This window comes from Leucoraja erinacea, chromosome 22 (assembly GCF_028641065.1).
Source record: "Leucoraja erinacea ecotype New England chromosome 22, Leri_hhj_1, whole genome shotgun sequence".
In the NCBI taxonomy this organism is placed as follows: domain Eukaryota; kingdom Metazoa; phylum Chordata; class Chondrichthyes; order Rajiformes; family Rajidae; genus Leucoraja; species Leucoraja erinaceus.
In genome coordinates this window covers 8,157,164-8,179,582 of record NC_073398.1, presented here as the reverse complement: position 1 = coordinate 8,179,582, position 22,419 = coordinate 8,157,164, and the positions used below count along the sequence as shown (strand labels likewise).

Sequence of the window (22,419 nt, the reverse complement as noted above, 5' to 3'; positions counted from 1 at the left end):
CTCTCCTCCAACTTTTTATTCACCTACCTTCCTTTTTACTCTTTGTTTGTAAAACAAAATGGCCACCTGGGCACACTGCCCTGGAATTTTCTGCCTAAATGTCTCCTCCTTCCCACCCCACACCATTTCCCAATTTCGGTCCAGCTGAATGGATCTACCTGAAATAGAGGTTTTCAGAGTTTCTTAATTATGTCTTTGAGAAGGCTGTTTAGATGTTTATTGTAATACTACATGAGTGCAAAAGGAATTAATTTTGCTTTTTTCTCGGCAGATGAAAAGGAAGAAGGCATTCTAGGAAGCATTCTTCTCCCTAGTTTTAAGATCGCCCCAGTTATGCCAGAAGATCATATAAATAGAAAATATGCATTTAAGGTCAGTGTTTTCATTCCATTCATGGTCTCTTGTGCATGAACTGTTTTAGAAAAGTTAAATCAGTGTAGCTGGGTTGAATAAACCATGAGAAAGTATTTTCGGAAGAAGTGCCCATCATTCTATTTGCAGCTCAGAAATGTTTCCTAAAATCTATTTTAGTTACTTTTAAATGTTCAAGAGTGAGTTTGCAGATTTACAATCCAGCTTGAAATTATGAGATGTTTGAAAATGAAGAGATGGAGTGATATTTAAACCTGTGCTATTGTTAATGCATTGCACTAATTAACATGTGTGGATTAATTATGAATCCAAATCTGTTTTTTTTTTGTGTAATTTAAAATCCACACATCTCTGACAGCTCAGATGGTCACTGAACTTCTGAGTCCCAGGTCAGCAAAGGTGCATCATCTGATCCATCTGAAGAGAAAAATAAGTCTGGCAGTCTCCCTTTGAATTTCATTATGGTTTTTGACCTTGTCTAATTTTCGAATGTTGTAGTTTTAGTAGCAGCATGTGCATTCTGTTGTTTAATATTCCTGTGTGTTACCTGTTGTAATGTCCAAGAGCATTATTGTAATTACTAATGTCAATAGAATAAAGTCATTAATATATCTTTGTTTACTTTCACCGTACAATTGGATTTTGAGCAACTGCTGGTCTCTGGATGTTTCATGGCCACTGGAAATTCGCTTGAAACAGCCAAGTAAGTGTGTTTTACATCTGTTACAAATACGACCCAGATTCAGTCCCTGGCTCACGTTGGCAAAGTGATTGGCTCTGTGGTCTCATTAGAATAATATGTTTGTAGAGCAATATGCTTCTTTAAAGGAAAAGCAACCTCTCAAGCTGTTAGCAGTTGCACCTTGGCTCATTCCTAATTCATAAGCAGACTGCAAATAATGAATAGCCTGGATAGAGTGGATGTGGAGAGAATGTTTCCAGTAGTGGGAGAGTCTGGGGCCAGTGGGCAGAGCCTCACAATAAAAGGACGTGCCTTTACAATGGAATCAAGGGAGGGGTTTATTTAGCCAGAAGGCCATGAATTTGTGGAGTTCATTGTCACAGACAACATTGGAGACCAAGCCATTTGTGTATGTTTAAAGCGGAAATTGATTAGTTAGGACGTCAAACGTCATGGGGCAAAGGCAGGAGAATGGAGTTGAGAGGGATAAACAGATCAGCCACAAAGGAATGGCGGAGCAGACTCAATGGGGTGAATGGCTTAATTCTGTTCCCAGGTTTAATGAATTTATGAAAATGCAGTACCTGTACATAGTCTAACGTGTCCTGTGTTCACAAGCAGACATTTTAATGCTTGCTTTGAACAGGAATAATAAGCCTTTTTGCCTTTTTACTTTGATGATTCAGACTGGAAATTGCAGAAGCTTCTCATCATCGAGACCCATCGTGACTGCCAGAATATATGTCATTAGCCTGTTCCTTATTCAGATTGAAATAAAAGGTCAAGTTTACACGGTGAATTATATACCAGAATAGAAAACAAGATGCATGATCTTCAAATTAATGAAACAAGGATTGAGCAAGTCTTCAAGAATTAAACATATCTGTAGACCAGTGACTGACGTTGATGGATCCCAGGAGGAATTGTTTTTGCCTTCCACAACACTGATTATACAATTTCTCTGGATGCAATAAAAAATGAACTGAATATACCCCAAACCCATCAACTTTGAAGAGATGTTTGAACATTTTAAGCACAGAATTACCTGTCCAGCAAGTGTTCATACCTCATCCTGATGCATCTTATCACTGGCCTTAGGACAAAGTAGTCGCGGTAAAGGGAAGCAGAACCACTGAATTCACACTGACTGTCACTTACACTAATTCCAATCTTATTTTTCCTATATTCCCATTAAATTTCCCACAATTCTAGCTCTCATCTACTAATGGGAGTTTACCCTGGCCAGGAGTGCAGGAGAAAACTGGTGCACCAATTGAAACACCAGCCCAGGTGAAGAGCCTCATCAACATTAAATGTCCATTCCCCACAGAAATGCCAGATGCTGCCTGACCTGCTGAGTTCCTCCAGCAGATTAGTTTATGTTCCAGCTTTTTGCTATTTGTAGAATTCTAGATTCTTATGGGATTGCTTTGGCATTCCACCGGAAATCCATGCAGTCACAGGGGAAATGTGCAAACTCCACACAGATAGCAATGGGAATTGAACTGGATTGATAGAACTTCCAGGCCTCGGAATTACGCTACCCCCTAATAGGTGACATGCTTCTTAAAAATACCCCCCAACCAAGAAGTTACCCAATCAACTTTGAAGAGACATCCTACAGAAAAACTCCAAATCCATCTTCTTAGTACGCTGATTGTGTCAGGCAAGCAGATTTTCCAGACTATTAGTCCTCTAGACCCTGGCTTTGGTTACAAACTAACCAACATTCCTGAGCCTGGTATTCTCGATTCCCATTCCAACTGCATATCCAGCTCACCCTAGACGCACGGTTTTGCCCACACCACCAGCTCATTCCGGCATTGAATCACATTTGCACTCTGGCCCCCTAGCTCACATTACATCTGTCAGGATTTCCAACTAACCTGATACCGTGTAACAGGAGTTTTACTGTAGATAGACAAAGTAAAGATTTGTCAGCAACCAGTGACTGTAAGCCAAGTATCAGGACCTCTGACAGAAGGCATTCAAAGTAAGCGACGGAAGCAAGATCAGGCTGTGGAATGAATGAAGAATGGGAAAGAAGTTTGGTGAACTGGCTTTGATATAAAGAGAGATATCATCATCAGTTGGGGGGTTAAAAATAAGATTGTGATGTTGGTTGTTCGTGAGCTTTGGGCAGGGATTGGTTGGTGGGGCCTCTGCGAGTCAAGAAAGTAGTAGAGATCCGTCAGCTAAACAATTGGTGAGAGAGTTGGCTCGGAGTCTTAAGGTCATAAGCAATAGTAGATTTAGGCCACTCGGCCCATCAAGTCGAGACCATTCAATCATGGCTGATCTATCTATCTCTATTTTCTGCCTTAAAAATATCCACTGACTTGGCCTCCAGAGCCTTCTGTGACAAAGAACTCCACAGATTCACCACCCTCTGACTAATGAACTGTCTCCTCGTCTCCTTCCTAAAAGAATGTCCTTTAATTCTGAGGCTATGACTTCTAGTCCTTGACTCTCCCACTAATGGAAACATCCACTCCACATCCACTCTATCCAAGTCTTTCACTAGTCTGTATGTTTCAATGAGGTCCCCCACATTCTTCCAAACTCTAGCGAGTACGAGCCCAGTGCCGACAAACGCTCATCATAGGTTAACCTACTCATTCCTGGGATCATTCTAGTAAACCTCATCTGGATCCTCTCCAGAGCCAGCACACCCTTCCTCGGATATAGTGCCCAAAATTGCTCACAATATTCCAAATGAGGCCTTCCTCGGCACCTCATCGAGCCTCATCATTACATCCCTGTTTTTGTATACAAGCCCTCTTGAAATAAATACTAACATTGAGTTTGCTTACTTTACTACCGAATCGACTTGCAGATTAACCTTTTGGAAACCTGCACCGGCAATCCCAAGTTCTTTTACACCTCCGATTTCTGGATTCTCTCCCTGTTTAGAAAATAGTCTACACCTCCATTCCTACTACCAAAATGCATAACTCCACACATGGCTACACTATATTCCATCTGCCACTTCTCTGCCCACTCTCCCAACCTGTCCAAGTCCTTCTGCAGAATCCCTGCTTTCTCTACACCACCTGCCCTTCCACCTATTTTCGTATCATTCGAAAACTTGGCCACAAAGCCTTCAATCCCCTCATCCAAATCATTGATATACAACGTGAAGAGCAGTGGCCTCAGCACCGAACCCTGCGGAACTTCGCTAGTCACTGGCAGCCAACCAGAAAAAGCCCCCTCCATTGCCACTCTTCCATCCAGCCAACCTGCTGTGCATCTGCCCTTTGACACCGTGGGCTCTCATCTCCCTTAGCAACCTTGCGTGTGGCACCTTATCAAAGGCTTCAACATGGAGCTGGGCCATCAACCATGGCTGATTATAGGTAGGATAGAAGTCAGCGGTTCTGGAGCGGGGTCATGTTGGAAGGCTGTTGACCCCATGGCAACTTGATCTTATTTACTCTGTAGTTCTCAATAGGGATTTGAAGTAGGTGCACAAGTGGGAATCATATCACGTTCCTGTTAAGATTTTTGCACTGGTGTGTTTCAACTCACGAATGCATTTTGTGATATCTATTCATTAAGTTTCTTTTATTTTCTTTTGCAGGAATCGCACAATTTAATAACCACTATCATTTTGACCAGGCTGCTCATCCAAATATGCGGACCTATTATTTCTACACGGAAACGGCCAAGGAGATGGAATCCTGGATGAAGGCCATGACTGAAGCTGCGCTTGTCCAGACTGAACCAGTGAAGAGGTACATTGCTGCTTGTGCCTTACCCTCACTGCACCAGCATCATCCTACAACATATTAGATGGCAACCTTAGAATCATCTATTCACCTTCTTTTTGTTATGAATACTCTGTGCAATTAAATTTAAACAAAACCTTCAAATCAGATTAAACAAATTTTGGGGTAATTAAGACTCTAAAGATTAGAAATTAAATCTTTCAAAACATAGAGATAAGATCAGCAAAACAGAAAAGGAAGAGGAGCAGCCCTGATATTAAAGAATGGGATAAAGGCAACACAGAGAAAAAAAATTGGCTCAGGAATTTGGGAAGTAGAATCAGTTTGGATGAAGTTAAGAAATAGCAAGGGTCTATTGGTGGGGCTCCCTAAAAGTAATCTAGGACGGTATAGATTAAAAAATTAAAGATGCATATAATAAGAATAACATAATATTGATGAAAGACTTCAATCTGACATAACCATATAACAATTACAGCACGGAAACAGGCCATCACGGCCCTTCTAGTCCGTGCCGAACACTTACTCTCATCTAGTCCCATCTACCTGCACTCAGACCATAACCCTCCATTCCTTTCCCATCCATATACCTATCCAATTTATTTTTAAATTCCACACAGCTACCACTCTCTGAGTAAAGAAGTTCCCCCTCATGTTACCCCTAAACTTCTGTTCCTTAATTCTCAAATCATGTACTCTTGTTTGAATCTTCCCGACTCTCAATGGAAAAAGCTTTTCCACGTCAACTCTATCCCTCTCATAATTTTAAAGATATCTATCAAGTCCCCCCTTAACCTTCTGCGCTCCAAAGAATAAAGACCTTTCTCTGTAACTTAGGTGCTGAAACCCAGGCAGCATTCTAGTAAATCTCCTCTGTACTCTCTATTTTGTTGACATCTTTCCTATAATTTGGCAACCAAAATTGTACACCTTACTCCAGAATTGGCCTCACCAATGCCTTGTACAATTTTAACATTACATCCCAACTTCTATACTCAATGCTCTGATTTATAAAGACCAGCACACCAAAAGTTTTCTTTACCACCCTGTCTACATGAGATTCCACATGTAGACTGGGGGGGGGGAAGCAAATGAACAGCTTTAGAGTGGAGGATAGGTTAGTGCAGTGTATAAGAGGTGATTGTCCAAATGAGTATGTTGGGGAATCTAATTTTGAGTGCATAAATACAGATATCGTGCCTCAATTATATAGAAAGCTAGTAAAACATCGAGAATATTGTGCACCGTTTATTTTTGATAGAGGGAGAACAATAAAGGTTCACCAAAAGGATAAAAAAAAAGTTGAGTAACTCAGCGAGTGAGACATCTCTGGAGAACGTAGATAGGTGATGTTTTGGATGGGGATCTTTCCCGAAACGTCACCATCCATGTTCTCCAGAGGTGCTGCTGAGTTATTCCATCGCTTTGTGTCTTTTTTGGTACACCATCATCTGCAGTTTCTTGTGTCTTGACCTAATGGATTCCAGGGATAAAGACATTGAGCTAATTAGACCTCTTAGATACTTTTGAGAGTTTAGAAGAATGAGAGCTGATCTAATTGAAATGTGCAGATTTTTTATGCTTCGCAAGGAAGAAGGACAATTTCCCCCAGCTGGGATGTCAGGAACCAGGTGGCACAGTCCAAAATGAGAGGCTGATTGGTCAAGGTGGTGATGTGCAGAACCTTCTTCACCCAGAAACTAGTGCATGTCTGTTATTGTCTGCCCAAAGGTAGTTCGCTCTTTCAATATTTTTGTCAGACCTTCGCTAGTCACTGGCAGCCAACCTGAAAAAGCCCCCTCCATTGCCACTCTTCCATCCAGCCAACCTGCTATCCATGCTAGTATCTTCCCTTTGACACCGTGGGCTCTCATCTCCCCTAGCAACCTCACGTGCGGCACCTTATCAAAAGCTTCAACAAAGCTTCAAAAGCTAGGCCATCAGACCATGGCTGATCAGTGTCAGGATAGAATTTTCATGTTGGAAGGCTGTTGTGTCCCCAGGGCAACTTGATTTTATTTACTCTTTAGTTCTCAAAAAGGATAATATCTGAACATCCATATAAAAGGGAGTTTGTGCACAGAACATAGAACAGTACAGCCCAGGAAAAGGCCCTTCGGCCCACAATGTTTCTACCGAACATGATGGTGGGTTAAACTAGTCCCTGCCTGCACATGATCCGTATCCTTACGTTTCCTGAATATCCACATGCTTATACAAGCCTCATAACTGCCTGTATTGTATCTGCCTCCACCATCATCTTTGGCAGCACATTTCAGGCACCCACCACATCTGCGTAAAAAAAAACTTGCCCCACACATCAAATGTAAAATTTGTCCCGTCACCTTAAAGCTATAACCTTAACATTTCCACCCTGGAGAAAAAGATTCTATCTATTCCATTTATGCTTTTCGCAATTTTGTATACTTCTCTCGTTCCCCCTCAGTCTCCGATGCTTCAGGGAAAACAATCTGAGTTTGTCCAACCTCTCCTTGTAGCTAATGCATTTTACGCCAGGCAGCCATGTTAAACTCTCCTGCACCCTTTCCAAAGCCTCCATGTTCTTCCAGTAATGGGGTGACCAAAACTGCACACAGCGCTCCAAATGCAGCCTGATATATGGAGCTCATGATATTATAGGATGCAAGCAGGTGCAATGGGCTGACTAGTCATTTCTTTCTTTCATTTCTTATGTTTTTTGCTCCTTCTCCACATCCCCTTGATCTCAGGAACCAAAATAATTTATTTTTAGCAGACTGACACTCAAATTTGGAGCAAGAAATCTCTGGAATATTACCCATTAATGCTACGATACTTCAAATAATCTTCAGCTGTTATAATAACGCTGCAACTCATTCTGTATGGTTGCATCCATGTGATTAGTGCGCCATTTCCAGTTCAAGTGTGTGTGTAGTGTGTATATGTATATACATGAGTAGCCCATCCTGATTCTCCATTCATCTTGAGTTACCTCTTGCGAGCAGGTCACAAATAACTAAGGCAGCTAAATTATTGATCGGAGCAGTTATTCTTTGCAAGAGCAACCTTCAAGGCCAAGGATGTCAGGTTAATTCAATTTAGACATGTTTATTTAATTTAACTTCGGTCATTTACAACATATCTTATAAGTATCCTGATAAATGTGGTTGAAAGGTTCCTTTAATGTTGAAAAATGAGTATTAGTTAACCTCTCGGGTTTTTGTACTGCCTGCAGAGCCCTAGTTTTCGAGAGCATTCATTATCAGCTTTTTTTTAATGTGGCTTCTTGAGGCAGGAAGAGGTGAGTAATTTGTTCTAGACACAGAAGCCCAGAGGATTTCACATTGTGTAGAGTGAAATTTAATTGGTTTTAGCAAGCACTGAGTCTGAATATTGCCACTAAGTGTTGAATTATTGTCTTGTGGGTGTTATTTTGCTGAATTCTGTACACGAGTATGAAATTTAAGTAATTTTGTTTTCAAGTTATTGTGAACTCGGGCGAACTGAAATTTGCAGATATTTGCAGAAATTCTAGTCAGACTTTGCAATGGATTATAATTCAAAATTAATTACTTTTTAGTGTTTTCAATGTCGGTGTTAATGAATGATTTTCTCTGCGGTGCTTGTGACTCGGGAAACTGTTGTGCTGCAGAAGATGCAGACTAGAGATGCTGCAGGCGCCACTGATTGATGTCAGTGATAACCACATTCTTACTCTCTCCCTCTTGCACCCACAGGACAGAAAAAGTTGCAATCGAAATTGTACCACGACAGGAGACTAACCATGTCGCAAACCACAAAATATTAGTGAAGCCTGAACTTCAGAACAACCAGCAAAATGTAGACCCTCCCTTGGGACTCAAATCAATAGACAATACAAACTTCACGTGCACGGACAAATATGGTTTTGAGACAGAAGGACATGACCAGCACAAGCCCTTGACCAAGATCAATAGCATCAAATTGCATCCTGCAAAATCAGAAACCGAAACGGTTGTATCAAATACCATCACTGTTCAATCTCAGCAGTATAAACCTTTGCAAGTTAATAGTTCCAATGAGCAGAGTCCGATTGGGCTCATCTGTGACCCTGAACAAAATGTGACCAGTGGAAGAGAGAGACTGGTTAGCCAAAATGACACTGGAAGGGGAATCCAAAGGACTAATTCAATGCTGCAGTTGGAACAGTGGGTGAGAACGCAGAAAGGCAGGGACCAAGAAGAAGAAGTCAGAAGGTACGGATGATTGATTTTTTCGAAAGCTTGATTATATCACTTCAAATAATTTCAAAAAATAATCCAAATGAACATTTTTGTTTTAAGTATCTTTGGTAAAAGGAACATAACCTCTGCACCCTGACAGATCTCCAGAATCTCAGCAGTCAGAAGGGATGTGCTCCAACTTTTGTTTTTTCTTTCCACAACAGCAGAATGAAATAGCTTTTGTAAATGTATTTGCATTGATGAAGACTGGAAATATTTCAAATGTAATCATGTAATCATCTTTAATTCACCATGCTTATTTCTAATTCTTAATTAAGCAGGGAGCAGAATGTGATAATTTCAATTCATTACAAAAAATAAGTTTTGTTAACCAGCATCTGCAGTTCCTTGTCTCCATAATTTCAAATCTGTCTCAATCAGTCTGAACCCAAAATTGTCATTTTTCCATCCAAACTGCCTGAGCTCCTCCAGCACTTTGTTCTGTACAAGATTCCAGCATCTGCAGCTACTTGTGTCTCACTCTTCATTTCAAATCTGGTCCTTTTTAAATTTTATTTTAACAGTTTTTAAAACAATGCATCAGAGAAGCATCTTGGTGCTGCAATGCAGTATGAAGTTCTGAGCTGATCCCCTGGATTTAACTTGATGCCAACTTACTTTACTTTCCACCAAGTGGAAAAAGATAGGAGATTCTTGCTGCATATTTTTTAACAGCTGCTAAAATCATGGCGATCCTAATGGAGGAGACGAAGTGCAAGAGGAACTCAGCCAGCATCTCTGGATAGAGTGGAAAGATTACATTTTGGGTTCAGACGAAATGTGTGCCCACTCCTTCTCTCCAGAGATGCTGCCTGTCCCGCTGATTTACTACAGCTTTTTGTGGGGATTCTAATGGATTTGACTTGCTACTTTTAGCTTTGGGAAGCATTCTTTTTCTTTCTGCAGTGTACTTTCACCAGGTTTTTGCTCATTTTATCTGCTGTGTTCAGGAGTAAAAGTAGAGAGCATTTTTTTTTTCAATTTCATGCACCAAAGTTTTCTTTTAAATAATTAATCATATCCTCATAGAGAGTCATAGAGTCATTCGGCATGAAAACAGGCCCTTTGGCCCAACCTACCCACGCCACCCAACGTGCCTCATTACTAGTCTAGTAGAAAAATGCTGGAGAAATGGGCGAGGCAGCATCTATGGAACAAAGGAAATAGACAACATTTCGGTTTGTCCCTTCTTCAGACTGATGTGAAGGTTGGGGGGGGAGAAAAAAGGAGGAGGCGGAGACAGTGGGCTGAGGGAGAGCTGGGAAGGGAAGGAGAAAGCAGGGACTACCTGAAATTAGAGAAGTCAATGTTCATACTGCTGTGGTGCACTACATGTTATTACTCATTACTAGTCTAGTACTACATGCCTACTCTGGTCCTACCTCTGCGTTTGCGCCATCTATACATAACTAAAGCTCTAATCTTGTGCTCATCCGGTTTGCGCGGTTTTTCTAATTGCGCAAAAAGGTACGAGATTCAACATCTCCAATGTTGCGGATGACACGAAGCTGGGGGGCAGTGTTAGATGTGAGGAGGATGCTAGGAGGCTGCAAGGTGACTTGGATAGGTTGGGTGAGTGGGCAAATGCATGGCAGATGCAGTATAATGTGGATAAATGTGAGGTTATCCACTTTGGTGGCAAAAACAGGAAAGTAGACTATTATCTGAATGGTGGCCGATTAGGAAAAGGGGAGATGCAACGATATCTGGGTGTCATGGTACACCAGTCATTGAAAAACCTTGTGCGCCGATTGATCTCCTCTCCTGCCAGTCAGCGCCGCGCAGATTAGTCTCGTCTTCTGTCGCTCCACGGGACAATCTGCCCCTTCCTGTGCCATCTCGTCTTTACTGGAGCTGAGGGAGGCCGGCGAGGTCTCCAACCGGACACAATTTTCGGAGGGTCTGGAAGCGGCCCGGCGCGGAGTCGGAGATGTTGCCAAACAGAAAGCGGTGAATCTGATCTCGGAGGAGGAGAGCATCCAGCGCCCGCTGTGAGTCCCAAACGCACCGCCATCGCAATGCCCCTCAGCTCCGGCACCTTCCCCTCTGGCCCCCCTCACTGGCTCCTGGCCTCTCCCCTGTGGCACCCCCCTTTCCCCCATGGCTCTTCCCCGTCTTTTCTCCAAGCTCTACCCCCACCACCCGCCCACACGCCGTGCGGCTGTAGCTGCTGGTGCTTCCGGGCCGATCCGAGGCCTGGCTCTGAGGGCGCCGACAGCTGATGCTCCTCCGGGGCATGCAAGAAGGGAGAGGAGCGACTACCTCGAGATCCTGGGGAGGGAGAGTGGGGGAGGAGAGGGAGAGGAGGAGAGTAGGGAGGGGAGAGGAGTTATGGAGGGAGGGAGGGAGGAAGAGAGGGAGTGACTGAGGGTAGAGGAAACGAGAGGTGAGTGAGGGATTGGAGAGGGTAGGAAGAGAGGGAAAAGAAGAGAGAGGATGTGAGGAGGGAGAGTGGGGGAGGAGGGGGAATAGAGGGAGAGAGAGGGATGAGTAGAGAAGGGGGGGGAATGGGGGAGGTAGGGAGTGGGGAATAGATGGAGATGAGGGCAGTGGGGGAGGTGAGGAGGGATAGTGGGGGGATACGGGAAGGTGAGGAATATGGGATAGAGGGATAGGAGGTGGGTGGGGAGGAGAGAGTAGTTATGGAGGGAGGGAGTGACTGAGGATAGGGAAAAGGAGAGGGAGAGAGGTGGGGGAGGGGAGGAGGAGAGAGGAAAGAAGAGGGAGGGTGAAGAGAAGGGGGAGAGAGTGCTAGAGATGAGGGGAAATGTGTTGCGCCCGTGCAGTTGGTGGCTAAGGGTGAGTGGTGGAATATTGCGTTGGGGGACCTAGCCTCCTGTGTGACAGTGGCCCAACGGGTCATATCATAGACCATATCCTTCTAAATCTATCCTAGCATTGTAACTTTCTCAGCGCCCTTATGTAGCGACTATTTACATACCTTGAGTGTGCAAGCAAAGAATTTCACTGTGACTTGTCACATGTGACAATAAAGCATTCATCCATACAAGTCTAAATGTTTCTTAAATATTGTAAATAAATACCTAGCTCAACTACCTCCTCCAGCAACTCGTTCCATGCACCTACCACTCTTTGTGTAAAGAATAATTGCCCCATTGGTTCCTATTAAATCTTTCCCCCTCACTTTCAACCTTTGACTTTGGTTCTCGATTCCCCTACTCTGGTTGAAAAACTGTGTATTTCCCTATCCATTCTTCTCCTGATCTTGTACACCTCTAGAAGATCATCCTCCTGTGCTTAAGTCCTAGCTTGCTCAACTTCTCCCTGGCAACATCCTCATAAATCTTTCCTGCACCCCTTCCAGCATAACAACATTTTCACTCTAGCAGGGTGACCAAAACAGATCACAATACTCCAAATGTGGCCTCGCTGAAGTCTTATACAACTATAACATGACCTCCCAACTTCTATATTCAATAATCTGACTGATGAGGCCATCAGCTAACTGTATTCTGTATTCTGGACCATGTTGACCTTCATACAGAAGCACAAAGTGTTGGTGGACAGTGAGTCAGGTAGCATCTGTAGAGGGAATGGATAGGCGACACTTTGTGATGGGACCATTGTTCAGACTGTTGCTGCCTAACCTGCTGAGTTCCTCAAACAGTTTGTGTTTTGCCCAAGATTCCAGCGTCTGCAGTTTCTTGTGTCTCTTTTTCTTTCACACGTTTTGATTGGGAATTAAATGTCGCAAAGTGGCAATGTACTGTAACATTTGAGGTGTTGGCTAATCATTTAGCTATAATCTCCATTGGGAATGATGTGTCATGTATCATTACTCAGCATAACATTAATTAAAACACTTGGATGAGGAGTCGTCATTTATCATACAAGTACATGGACTGCCTGGGTCAGGAATGATCTGACCTGCAGAAATCTGGCTGTATGCAAATGTTGCCATGTTTTTCAAGCTAGCAAGGTTAGAAGCTAGAAATGTTTCATGGTATTGATTAATGACTGGATATGGTATATTGTCAAGTATATGACACGATTACTATGCCTTGCGGAGAAATCTGTTTACAGACAGTTTTGAGGATCAGGATTCTTACATAACCAGTGGACTGCCTGTATCCTGAAGATGCTGCCGCATCCGCTGAGTTTCTCAAGCAATTTTATCTACCTTGTATCCTGAAGATCTGTTCTAATATGTACAGATTGCAAATCCATTTAATATTTCCCACTGAAAAAAAAATTATAACACGTCTTCCATCTCTTTTCAATCCACTTAATCTGATGCATTCTGCACTGAAGCAGGTCAGAGAAATTTAACATTAATGCATCTCTTTTAAACATGTTTTTTTGGTTCAAGGTTATAGGCAGTTGTTTTCCAAGCAACTTTGAGGGGAAATATCACAAATGTAAATATGGACAATCACATAAGACAGTGTCTGAAAATAATGACTTTATTCACTTTTGGTCCAAAGCACTTCTGTTGCTGGCTGCTGACAGACTAACCTTTTTTTTTTTGGTTATATCATTTGCTCTGCGACCATGTAATGTAGAGTGCACCTTCCTTAGCAGGTCTGCCGAGATTCCTGCTCACATCTGTCTCCTTTAAGTATGTCCAAGCTCTTCTTTGGCCATTTCCTTCCAACCCTCCAACATCGGAAACCTCTCACACACCAATCTCTCACCTTGCTCCACCAGGCACACTTCCATTCCACATCTCAATCACCCTAACCCCCCTTAGACACAAATTGCTGGAGTAACTCAGCGGGTCAGACAGTATCTCTGGAGAAAACGATTAGGTGACGTTTTGGATTGGAACCTTTCTTACCTGAAAGGGTCCTGACCCGAAACATCACATACTTTGCTCCACAGATGCTGCCTGATCCGCTGAGTTACTCCAGTGTGTATCTTCCGTATAAGCCAGTATCTGCAGTCCCTACTTACGCCCTAACCCGACTGATTTGCACAGAGCACTTGCTCACTCTTCATCACTATCTTGCCCTGACACAGTGTCAATGCTTGTGTCTCCTCCCTCCCCAAACCCTCGTCCCTCAAATCATCCAAGACCCCATGATGACTCTGACGTACCTGCCTTGCTTTGTATGCTCTGCATGGCCACAGTGCATAAAGGGCAGATTTTCCCATGAATAAGGTGAGTTCAACAATGCCCACAATAGACATTGCTGAATTAGCACGTTACCGATGCATTACCAAACTATAAAGCAATGAATTTAAGCTTTTATATTTATCCAGCGTCCGCTAAATTAGTTTTGAAATTATTCAAACTTTCCACTAAGGGTAAAATATGCTTTCAGTCAAAATGGCCAATATGTGAACTTTTTTGAATTAAAAACTGGAAGAGCAACCTACCAACTTGTGACAAAAATTGGAAACATTAGTGCGGTAAATGGTGGTCAGAGTGGATGCTCTTTATTTATCTTTGCCACGGTCGAAATATCCATTTGCAGGAATGTGTGTGTGATTTAGCTCAATACAAGCCACAGTTCACATGAGAGATGTGGTACTAATTAAAGGCAAATCAAATAAGGCAGGGATAATTGACCTCCCATGAGATTGCATGTGAAATGTGATGATCAGATGCAGTCTTCAGTTGAAATAAAGGTGAAGGAGTATAATTACTTGGTCCAGGGTCATGGTTGAAATTCATTCATCACTTTAAACCTATATGATGATCATCTTTTATGTAAATTTCAGTGTCATCGAGTCAGACAATGTGGAACCCCTCGGCCCAACTTGCCCACACCATCCAACATGTCCCATCTACACTAGTCCCACCTGCCTGCGTTTGGCCCATCTATATTATTAAAACTCTTCTCTTATTTGTGTGTATGTATATATGTGTGTGTGTGTATGTGTCATCTGGGCACAATCTGGTTAATTCCTATTTTCTTCCAATCACTAGGCCACATTTTCAATCGCCCTAACCATTTTCCCATTTTCACACATACTACTCACATTTTTCCCGTCGAGGTGATAAACATCTTCCTGTCATATTCCCACCTATATTTCCAAACTTTTTAATCGTTTAAAGTTTTAGAAACAGATCAAAAACTCACCCATTCCAGAAAAAAAACCCCGAGTCACAATGGACTTGCAAGGCAGGACGGGACACTTCAAGAGGGAGGGGCACTCCAGCGCTCCTGAGTGACATCACATTGCACTTGCAAGGCAGGCGGGACACTCCTTTTATTATTATACAAATACTTTTATTCAAAGAATAAAAACAGAGTATTAACACAATCAAAGACTACCTATGTTGACAGTTTCCAAACAAACGATCATCAAATTAATATAACAGCAACTTTATCAACGAAACACTCGATCTCTCGCGGCGACCAGCGTTCACGGAAGGCCTCCGAAGTCCCCGAGGACACCACGTGTTCCCTCCCGGGACACGCGGGCACGGACGTAGGCCCGGGAAAGGGGCAGGCAGTCAACCCTGGTGCGGTCGTCGACTACCCGCTGCCTGGACCCACGAATGGTACTCCGGGAGGGAGGGCCGCTCCAGCGAGGGAGGGTGAAGTGGAGGGAGTGCTGGGGGATGAAGAGAAATGAGCCGTGCCTGCGCAGTTGGGGGGGGGCCATGCATGAGTGGTGCAATATTGCGCTGGGGGAACGGCTTGCGTTGAGAGAACGGGTTAGTGGTGGAATCTTGGGTTGGGGAGCAGACTCATTGGGTGACTTGGTCTAGTATCCCTCTAAACCCATCCTATCCATGAACCTGTCTAAATGTTTCTTTAACGTTGCGATAGTGTACTTCTTGTTAGTAAGGAAACTGTATTTGTGAACCGTACAATGTAAATAAATAACACTTAAAACTGTTTGAATAGCTGTACAACATCTGGGGACGTTGGGTACAGCATATAAATCGGCACATCCTTGTGTGAAAATTAACACTGCCGTGTATTCACGAGCAGAACAATGTCATTACAGTATAACAGGTCAAATTAGTTTGGGCTATTCCTGTTATAAATATAGATGTACAAAAGAAGGTATTTGGAGATTTAATATCATTTGTATCTGTACAAGTTATGGATATTTTGGACAGTTCGTTCACTCGTGTGTCAGACGATGTAGCTCGCTGTTGGCTTCTGTCGTCGTCCAACATGTTGACAGAATTGTTGCCCGAAGCGTCACAGAGTGCATCGCATCGTCGCTTCCAGGGACCACCACGAGGAGGATTCTGCCATGATCCCCATTTTGGGCAGTGGAAAAATAAAGATTTATGCTTGAATTGTCAGTGCAGCATAGATTCCCTGGTCTGAAGGCATTTATTTTGAGAAACGCATGGGCTGGTAAGGCAAATAATCAAAGGAGTTCAGTGGAATGTGAAATGATCCCAATGATGCATGTGAGATGCTGAGGATAGGGTAGATGCTCGGAGAATGTTTCCCCTTGTGGGGATAGGTAGAATCAGAATGTATAGTTTTTGTAAGGGTTGCCCTTTAAAACGTATAAGGATAAATATATGTCAAAATACCAATATGGATAGATGCTCCACATGATCTTTATTAGGGTATAGAAACACAACACTTTTAAATCAGAGAGAGTCATTGGTAGACTCATTTTAATCTGTCGTTAAACACTACTCAGTTGAATTTCATTTCCAAACTAAATATAATTAATTTATTTTGCGCCTTTGCTGTGTGCTTGTGAAAGACAGCATCTATACCAAGGAGAATGCTTAAGTATTCAAATCTGCTGCCACACTGTTGACTTAAATAGCTTTGTGCTACATGTGCATAAGGAATAACATTTGTTCTGTCCATTATTAATTCCTATAGTCAACCTTTGTTAGATTTTACACCCAGGGCTTCTTAATTCAGCTGTGTGGAAAATAATGGCCTCTTTCTGATCAAGTTCCACATGTTTTCCAACAAACAAAACCACTGTAGAACAGAAAGCAGATTTAGTTTATATTGGTGCATGGCAAGGTGACTGATCCATCTGCAGGCAGCACAGTCCAAGCATTGTATACATCGCCAAGATTAAACCATCTCTAAGCAATGGATTCAACATTATCTGGCTATTGCATCCGTGTCATCTACCATTACAATGATCTATGATATACTTCTGTCATGTCTTATGTTCACTATCACCCACAAGGAAAAATACAATTATCAGCCAGAGATGGTGATTATATTCCAATCCTGTCACCCAGTCCAAAAGTAGATGAAATTATTGGGCAAATTGTAACCAAGTAGGGGAGGGGGGAGGGGGCCTGGATTGCATGTTATCTGAAGATTAGACACAAAATGTTTGAGTAACTCAGTGGGTCAAGCAGCATCGCTGGAGAGAAGGAATGGGTGATGTTTCGGGTTGAGACCCTTCTTCAGACTGAGAGGGAGACATAGAGATATGGTTGGATAAGGTGTGAAAACATAGATCAAAGGGGATGATAATCAAGGAAATGTCGAGTGGTACATTGTTATCTGAGGGGAAGGTGACAATGAGATACAATCAGTAATATTTAATCAGGAAGACAATAAACTAGTCAGAGAACTCGGATGCGAGAGGGACGGATGAGAAGGAAAGCAAGGGTTACTTGAAGTTGTAGAAATCAATATTCATACCGAAGATAGACACAAAAAGCTGGAGTAACTCAGCAGGGACAGGCAACATATCTGGAGTGAAGGAATGGGTGATGTTTCGGATCGAGACCCTTGTTCATACTGCTGGGTTATCTGCATGGGCTTTGTGCGCTAACAGGGCATTTAAGTTCTGTCCAAGCGACCAGAGCACATCGCAGTATGAAAGAGTATTGACATTTATTTTATAAATACAATTGTTCATTTTACAATGAGAATAGAAAATGTTGGTAAATTTCCCGTAAGAGGTTGAGGGGGAGGGTTCCCATCATGGCATTGGACATCCACCAGCAGGAGCTGGTTAAAACAGCTCTTGAATTGTTCATGATTAATGGTCCCACTGATTAACAGGGAGGGAATTGCCAAAAGTGTTTCATACAGATAAAGGCCGCCTAAATCAAAGTCACGCTGCATTAATGGTCTCTCGGAAAGGAAACTAATGTTTATCTAAGACAGGAAATTAATGTTTATCTAAGAGTAACCAGCCAGTAATCATAGTTAATGGCATTCTGGAGCTGAATTAAAGAAGGGCCACAAACCAAAATGTCCTCTGTCCATACTCTCCACAGATGCTGCTTTAGGGTTGAGTTTATGATTGTCACATGTTCTGAAGTTCAGTGAAAAACTTTATTTTGCTTGCTATCCAAACAGAGCCGCTGTACCATACATAAATGCAATGAAGTCAAACTCAAGTACAATAGATAGAACATAGGGGAAGATACAGAGTGCAGAATATAGTTCTCAGCATTGTAGTGCATCAGTTCCATAGACAAAGTCCAATGTACACAATGGGATAGAGGTGAATCGGACAGTCCCCTCGCTTATGGAGGAAATGGGCAGTACCCTAGCTTGACCCGCGCTGAGTTCTTCCAGCACTGTGTAGTTTCTGGTGTCTAGTAATCCTAGTTTATAGAAACCTAGAAAATAGGTGCAGGAGTAGGCCATTCGGCCCTTTGAGCCAGCGCTGCCATTCAATGTGATCATGGCTGATCATTCACAATCAGTATCCCGTTCCTGCTTTCTCCCCCATATCCCTTGATTCCGTTAGCCCTAAGAGCTATATCCAACTCTCTCTTGAAAACATCCAATGAATCGGCCTCCACTGCCTTCTGTGGCAGAGAATTCCACAGATTCACAACTCTCTGGGTGAAAAAGTTTTTCCTCATCTCAGTCCTAAATGGCCTACCCTTTATTCTTAAACTGTGACCCCTGGTTCGGGACTCCCCCAAGATCGGGACCATTTTTCCTGCATCTAGCCTGTCCAATCCCTTAAGAATGTTATATGTTTCAAAAAATTTCCTCTCATCCTTCTAAATTCCAGGGAATATAGGCCCAGTCGACCGATTCCTTTATCATATGACAGTCCCGCCATTCCGGGAATTAACCTGGTGAACCTACACTGTACTCCCTCAATAACAATAATGTCCTTCCTCAAATTAGGAGACCAAAATTGCACACAATACTCCAGGTGCGGTCTCACCAGGGCCCTGTACAACTGCAGTAGGACCTCCTTGCTCCTAAATTCAATGCTAGGACTGGAATACAAAAACAGACGTGTAATGCTGAAGCTTTATAAGGCACTGGTCAGGCCACATTTGGAGTACCTTGAGCAAATTTGGACCCCATAGGTGAGGAAGGATGTGCTGGCTCTGGAGAGGGTCCAGAGGAGGTTGACAAGAATGATTCCTGGAATTAGTGGGTTAGCATATGATGAGTGTTTAACAGCACTGGGCCTCTACTCGTTGGAATTTAGAAGGTTGAAGGGGGACCTCATTGAAACTTACTGAATAATGAAAATCATAAATAGTGGATGTGAAAAGGAGGTTTCCACTGATGGGAGAATCAAGGCCCAGAGGTCCTAGCCTCAGAATTAAAGGCCGCCTTTTTAGAAAGGAGGTGAGGAGGAACTTCTTTAATCAGAGGGTCGTTAATCTGTGGAACTCATTGCCACAGAGGGCTGTGGAGGCCAAGTCAGTGGATATTTTTAAGGCAGAGATAGACAAATTCTTGATTAGAACGGGTGTCAAGGGTTATGGGGAGAAGGCAGGAAAATGGGATTAGGAGGCAGAGATCAGCCATGAATGAATGGGCCGAATGGCCTAATTCTACTAGAGCTTGTGAACTTCACTTGTCTTGTATATTCTGCTTACGATTTGAATTTACCGTTCAACTCTGGATAAATGTACCCTGCAATGGATAAATATGGCCAACTTAAACTTTGCTAGGTTGTAGGATCTTGGTATTTTTAGATAATTGTCATCAGTAATAGAATTTTATTATGCCTCAAATCTGATTTACTGGCATCCTCCCGCACTACATGATGGATTGGTTTGAGACTGTTTTTAGCTCCAACAACGGTATTCCGACCTACAAGATTCAGCAGCTCAGGAAGAATGGGGACTGCCTGGGGCCAGTTCAGAGCTACTTTGCCTGAATTACTTGAAAAACGCAATTTCATTACACCTGTTTTTGTGTAGATATGGATCTAGAAAAAGCTGCTCAATGTGCAGGTTCCAACTTGAATTATTGATGCTGCTTTGTGGCATAATTAGCATTTTATTTTTGCTGCATCTTCCGAATGCTGCAAGTCGCATGCTCAGCTGTTTATGAGTTGCGGTATATTGGTATTGTGTTAGATGAGAAATACCCTGCAACATCTGTTCCATTTGAAATGTCTCGAGCAAGTCTGTGTTGCATTGCTCGGTGCTGTTCAATAAGAATTGGAATGATTTGAACTTAGTTACACAGGTATGTATTTTGGATAGCTTACAACCCAACGGTATGAATCATTTGAATTTTCCAATTTTAGGTAACAACAACCCAACCCCTCCCCCTTCTCCAAACCCCACCCTGATGCACATCTCTTTATCCCATTATTTCCCCCCCACTTCCCTCTTCTGTCCCCTCCCACCTATATCACTTCCTCTGTCTTTACATATCACTTCTCTATATTCCTTACATTTCTGGCATTTGTCCATACATCTGCCCATCAAATCCCCCTTACCCTGTATCACTTGCCACATTTTGTCCAGCACCCACCTCTTTTCCACTTTCCTCCCCTGTTATAATTAGTCTGAAGTAGGGTCCCAACCTGAAACGCCACCTATCCATGTTCTCATGGGATGCTGCCTGACCCACCGAGTTACTCCAGCAGTTTGTATTTTTTGTGTGAACCTGCATCTGTAGTTCCTACTTTCTATCTATTTTGTTGTTGGGGGAACCAGTTTTTCTGAAGAGTATATCAGAACTGATCTGTTTAAGAAAGAACTGCAGATACTGGAAAAGTCGAAGGTAGACAAAAATGCTGGAGAAACTCAGTGGGTGAGGCTGCATCTCCAGAGATGCTGCCTCACCCGCTGAGTTTCTCCAGCATCAGAACTGGTCTGTGCTGTGTCAAGGTGTGATGTAATTGTGTTCCATTTGTCCATTCATCTCGCTCATGTCATATTTCTCTTATTTTCTACGGCACAAATGGAAACCTCTTTGCCATTCAGGTTAGTGCAGCATCTCGGAACATTCCTGTCTATTTCATTTCTTCACGTATTTCCCTTTAATCAATTCTCATGTGATCATTGACTTCCCCCCACAACACACCCCAGCCCTCACGATCCCTTTGTTACCCAACTAAACTGTGTAATTTCCAATGACAACTTAATCTCCTGGCAATGTCCTCTGGGATGTGGGAGGAATCCAGAGCATCTGGTGGAAACCCACAGAAATAGCACTCAAGGTTAGAATTGAACCCGGGTTATTAGAATAGCGTGGCAGAAACCCTAACTCCTGAACTACTATGCCAACTAATGTTTGAATAAAATCTTGAGTGCGCTCAAAATATTCACTGGGAAGGAAATAAATATTTCAATATGATAACTTTTCAACAGAATTGTTTTTATTTTTCTGGAGTATATTGTTTCCTCTTCCATTCTGCTTACTCAAACTAAGACACACCCTCAATTGCTACTTCAATTCAATTCCTTGATGCATCATAAGTGACTTTGCTTGAACATAGCTGCCTATAGGGGACCAAAAGTCAGGAAAAGCAGTTGTCTTGAGGAATGGAAGCAGGAGGAGTCTTAATGACCCCAGAGATAGCTCTGCCGTTTGGCATCCATTTTCTGATCACCACATCCTTTGGTTCTGTCAATGTCAGCCTTGGGCACAAGCACCCATTGACCATTCATCCCCTCCTGTGCTGCAGAATTCCAAATACTCATCACCGCCTAAGAGCAAAAAAAAATAAATCATAGTCACGAGTGGTTGATCTTGTATTCTAAGATCTGTTTATTCCAGCCCTCTGAATCCGTTCTTTAACCAAACTTCCAATGCGTTCCCTTCAATGCTCTGTGTCCTTATTTTTTACAGTAAGCTTTTGTGTAGCACCTTACAGCATGGTCTTTGATAATCCCAATCAATGCATTGTAACCACTCGTTCTAATTATCATGTTACCATCAGCATCCTTGGAAAATAAAGACATAAGGTGCTGGTTTACAAAAAAAAACAGGTAACTCTCCGTCAAGCAACATTTTTGCAGGACCTGGATAGGTGATATTACAGGCCAGGGCCCTTCTTCATACTGGCCGATGTCCACTCAAGAAATCTGAAGAGCGGTCCCAACCTGAAACGTCACTTATCCATATCCTCCAGAGATGTTGCCTGACCCACTGAGTTACTCCAGCACTTTGTGTGGTTTTTTCCCTTGGAAAATAAGTTTTTCAATCATGATTTTCCATTTGTAAAATCCTAGTGATATTGTCCAATTGTGCTATGTTTCCAAGTACCCCTTTACCATCTCCATAATATTTTTTGTGGTATTATA

The 22,419-nt window shown here is 42.6% G+C and overlaps 1 protein-coding gene across 1 annotated transcript in view; it reads left to right on the top strand.

Moving 5' to 3' along the window:
• The window catches only part of plekha5 (pleckstrin homology domain containing, family A member 5), a 251,081-nt gene that overhangs the window by 172,187 nt on the left and 56,475 nt on the right, over positions 1-22,419 (top strand). The window contains 3 exon segments of the mRNA XM_055652880.1: positions 272-372; positions 4,673-4,788; positions 8,499-8,996. Coding sequence (XP_055508855.1) covers positions 272-372; positions 4,673-4,788; positions 8,499-8,996 — 715 coding nt within the window.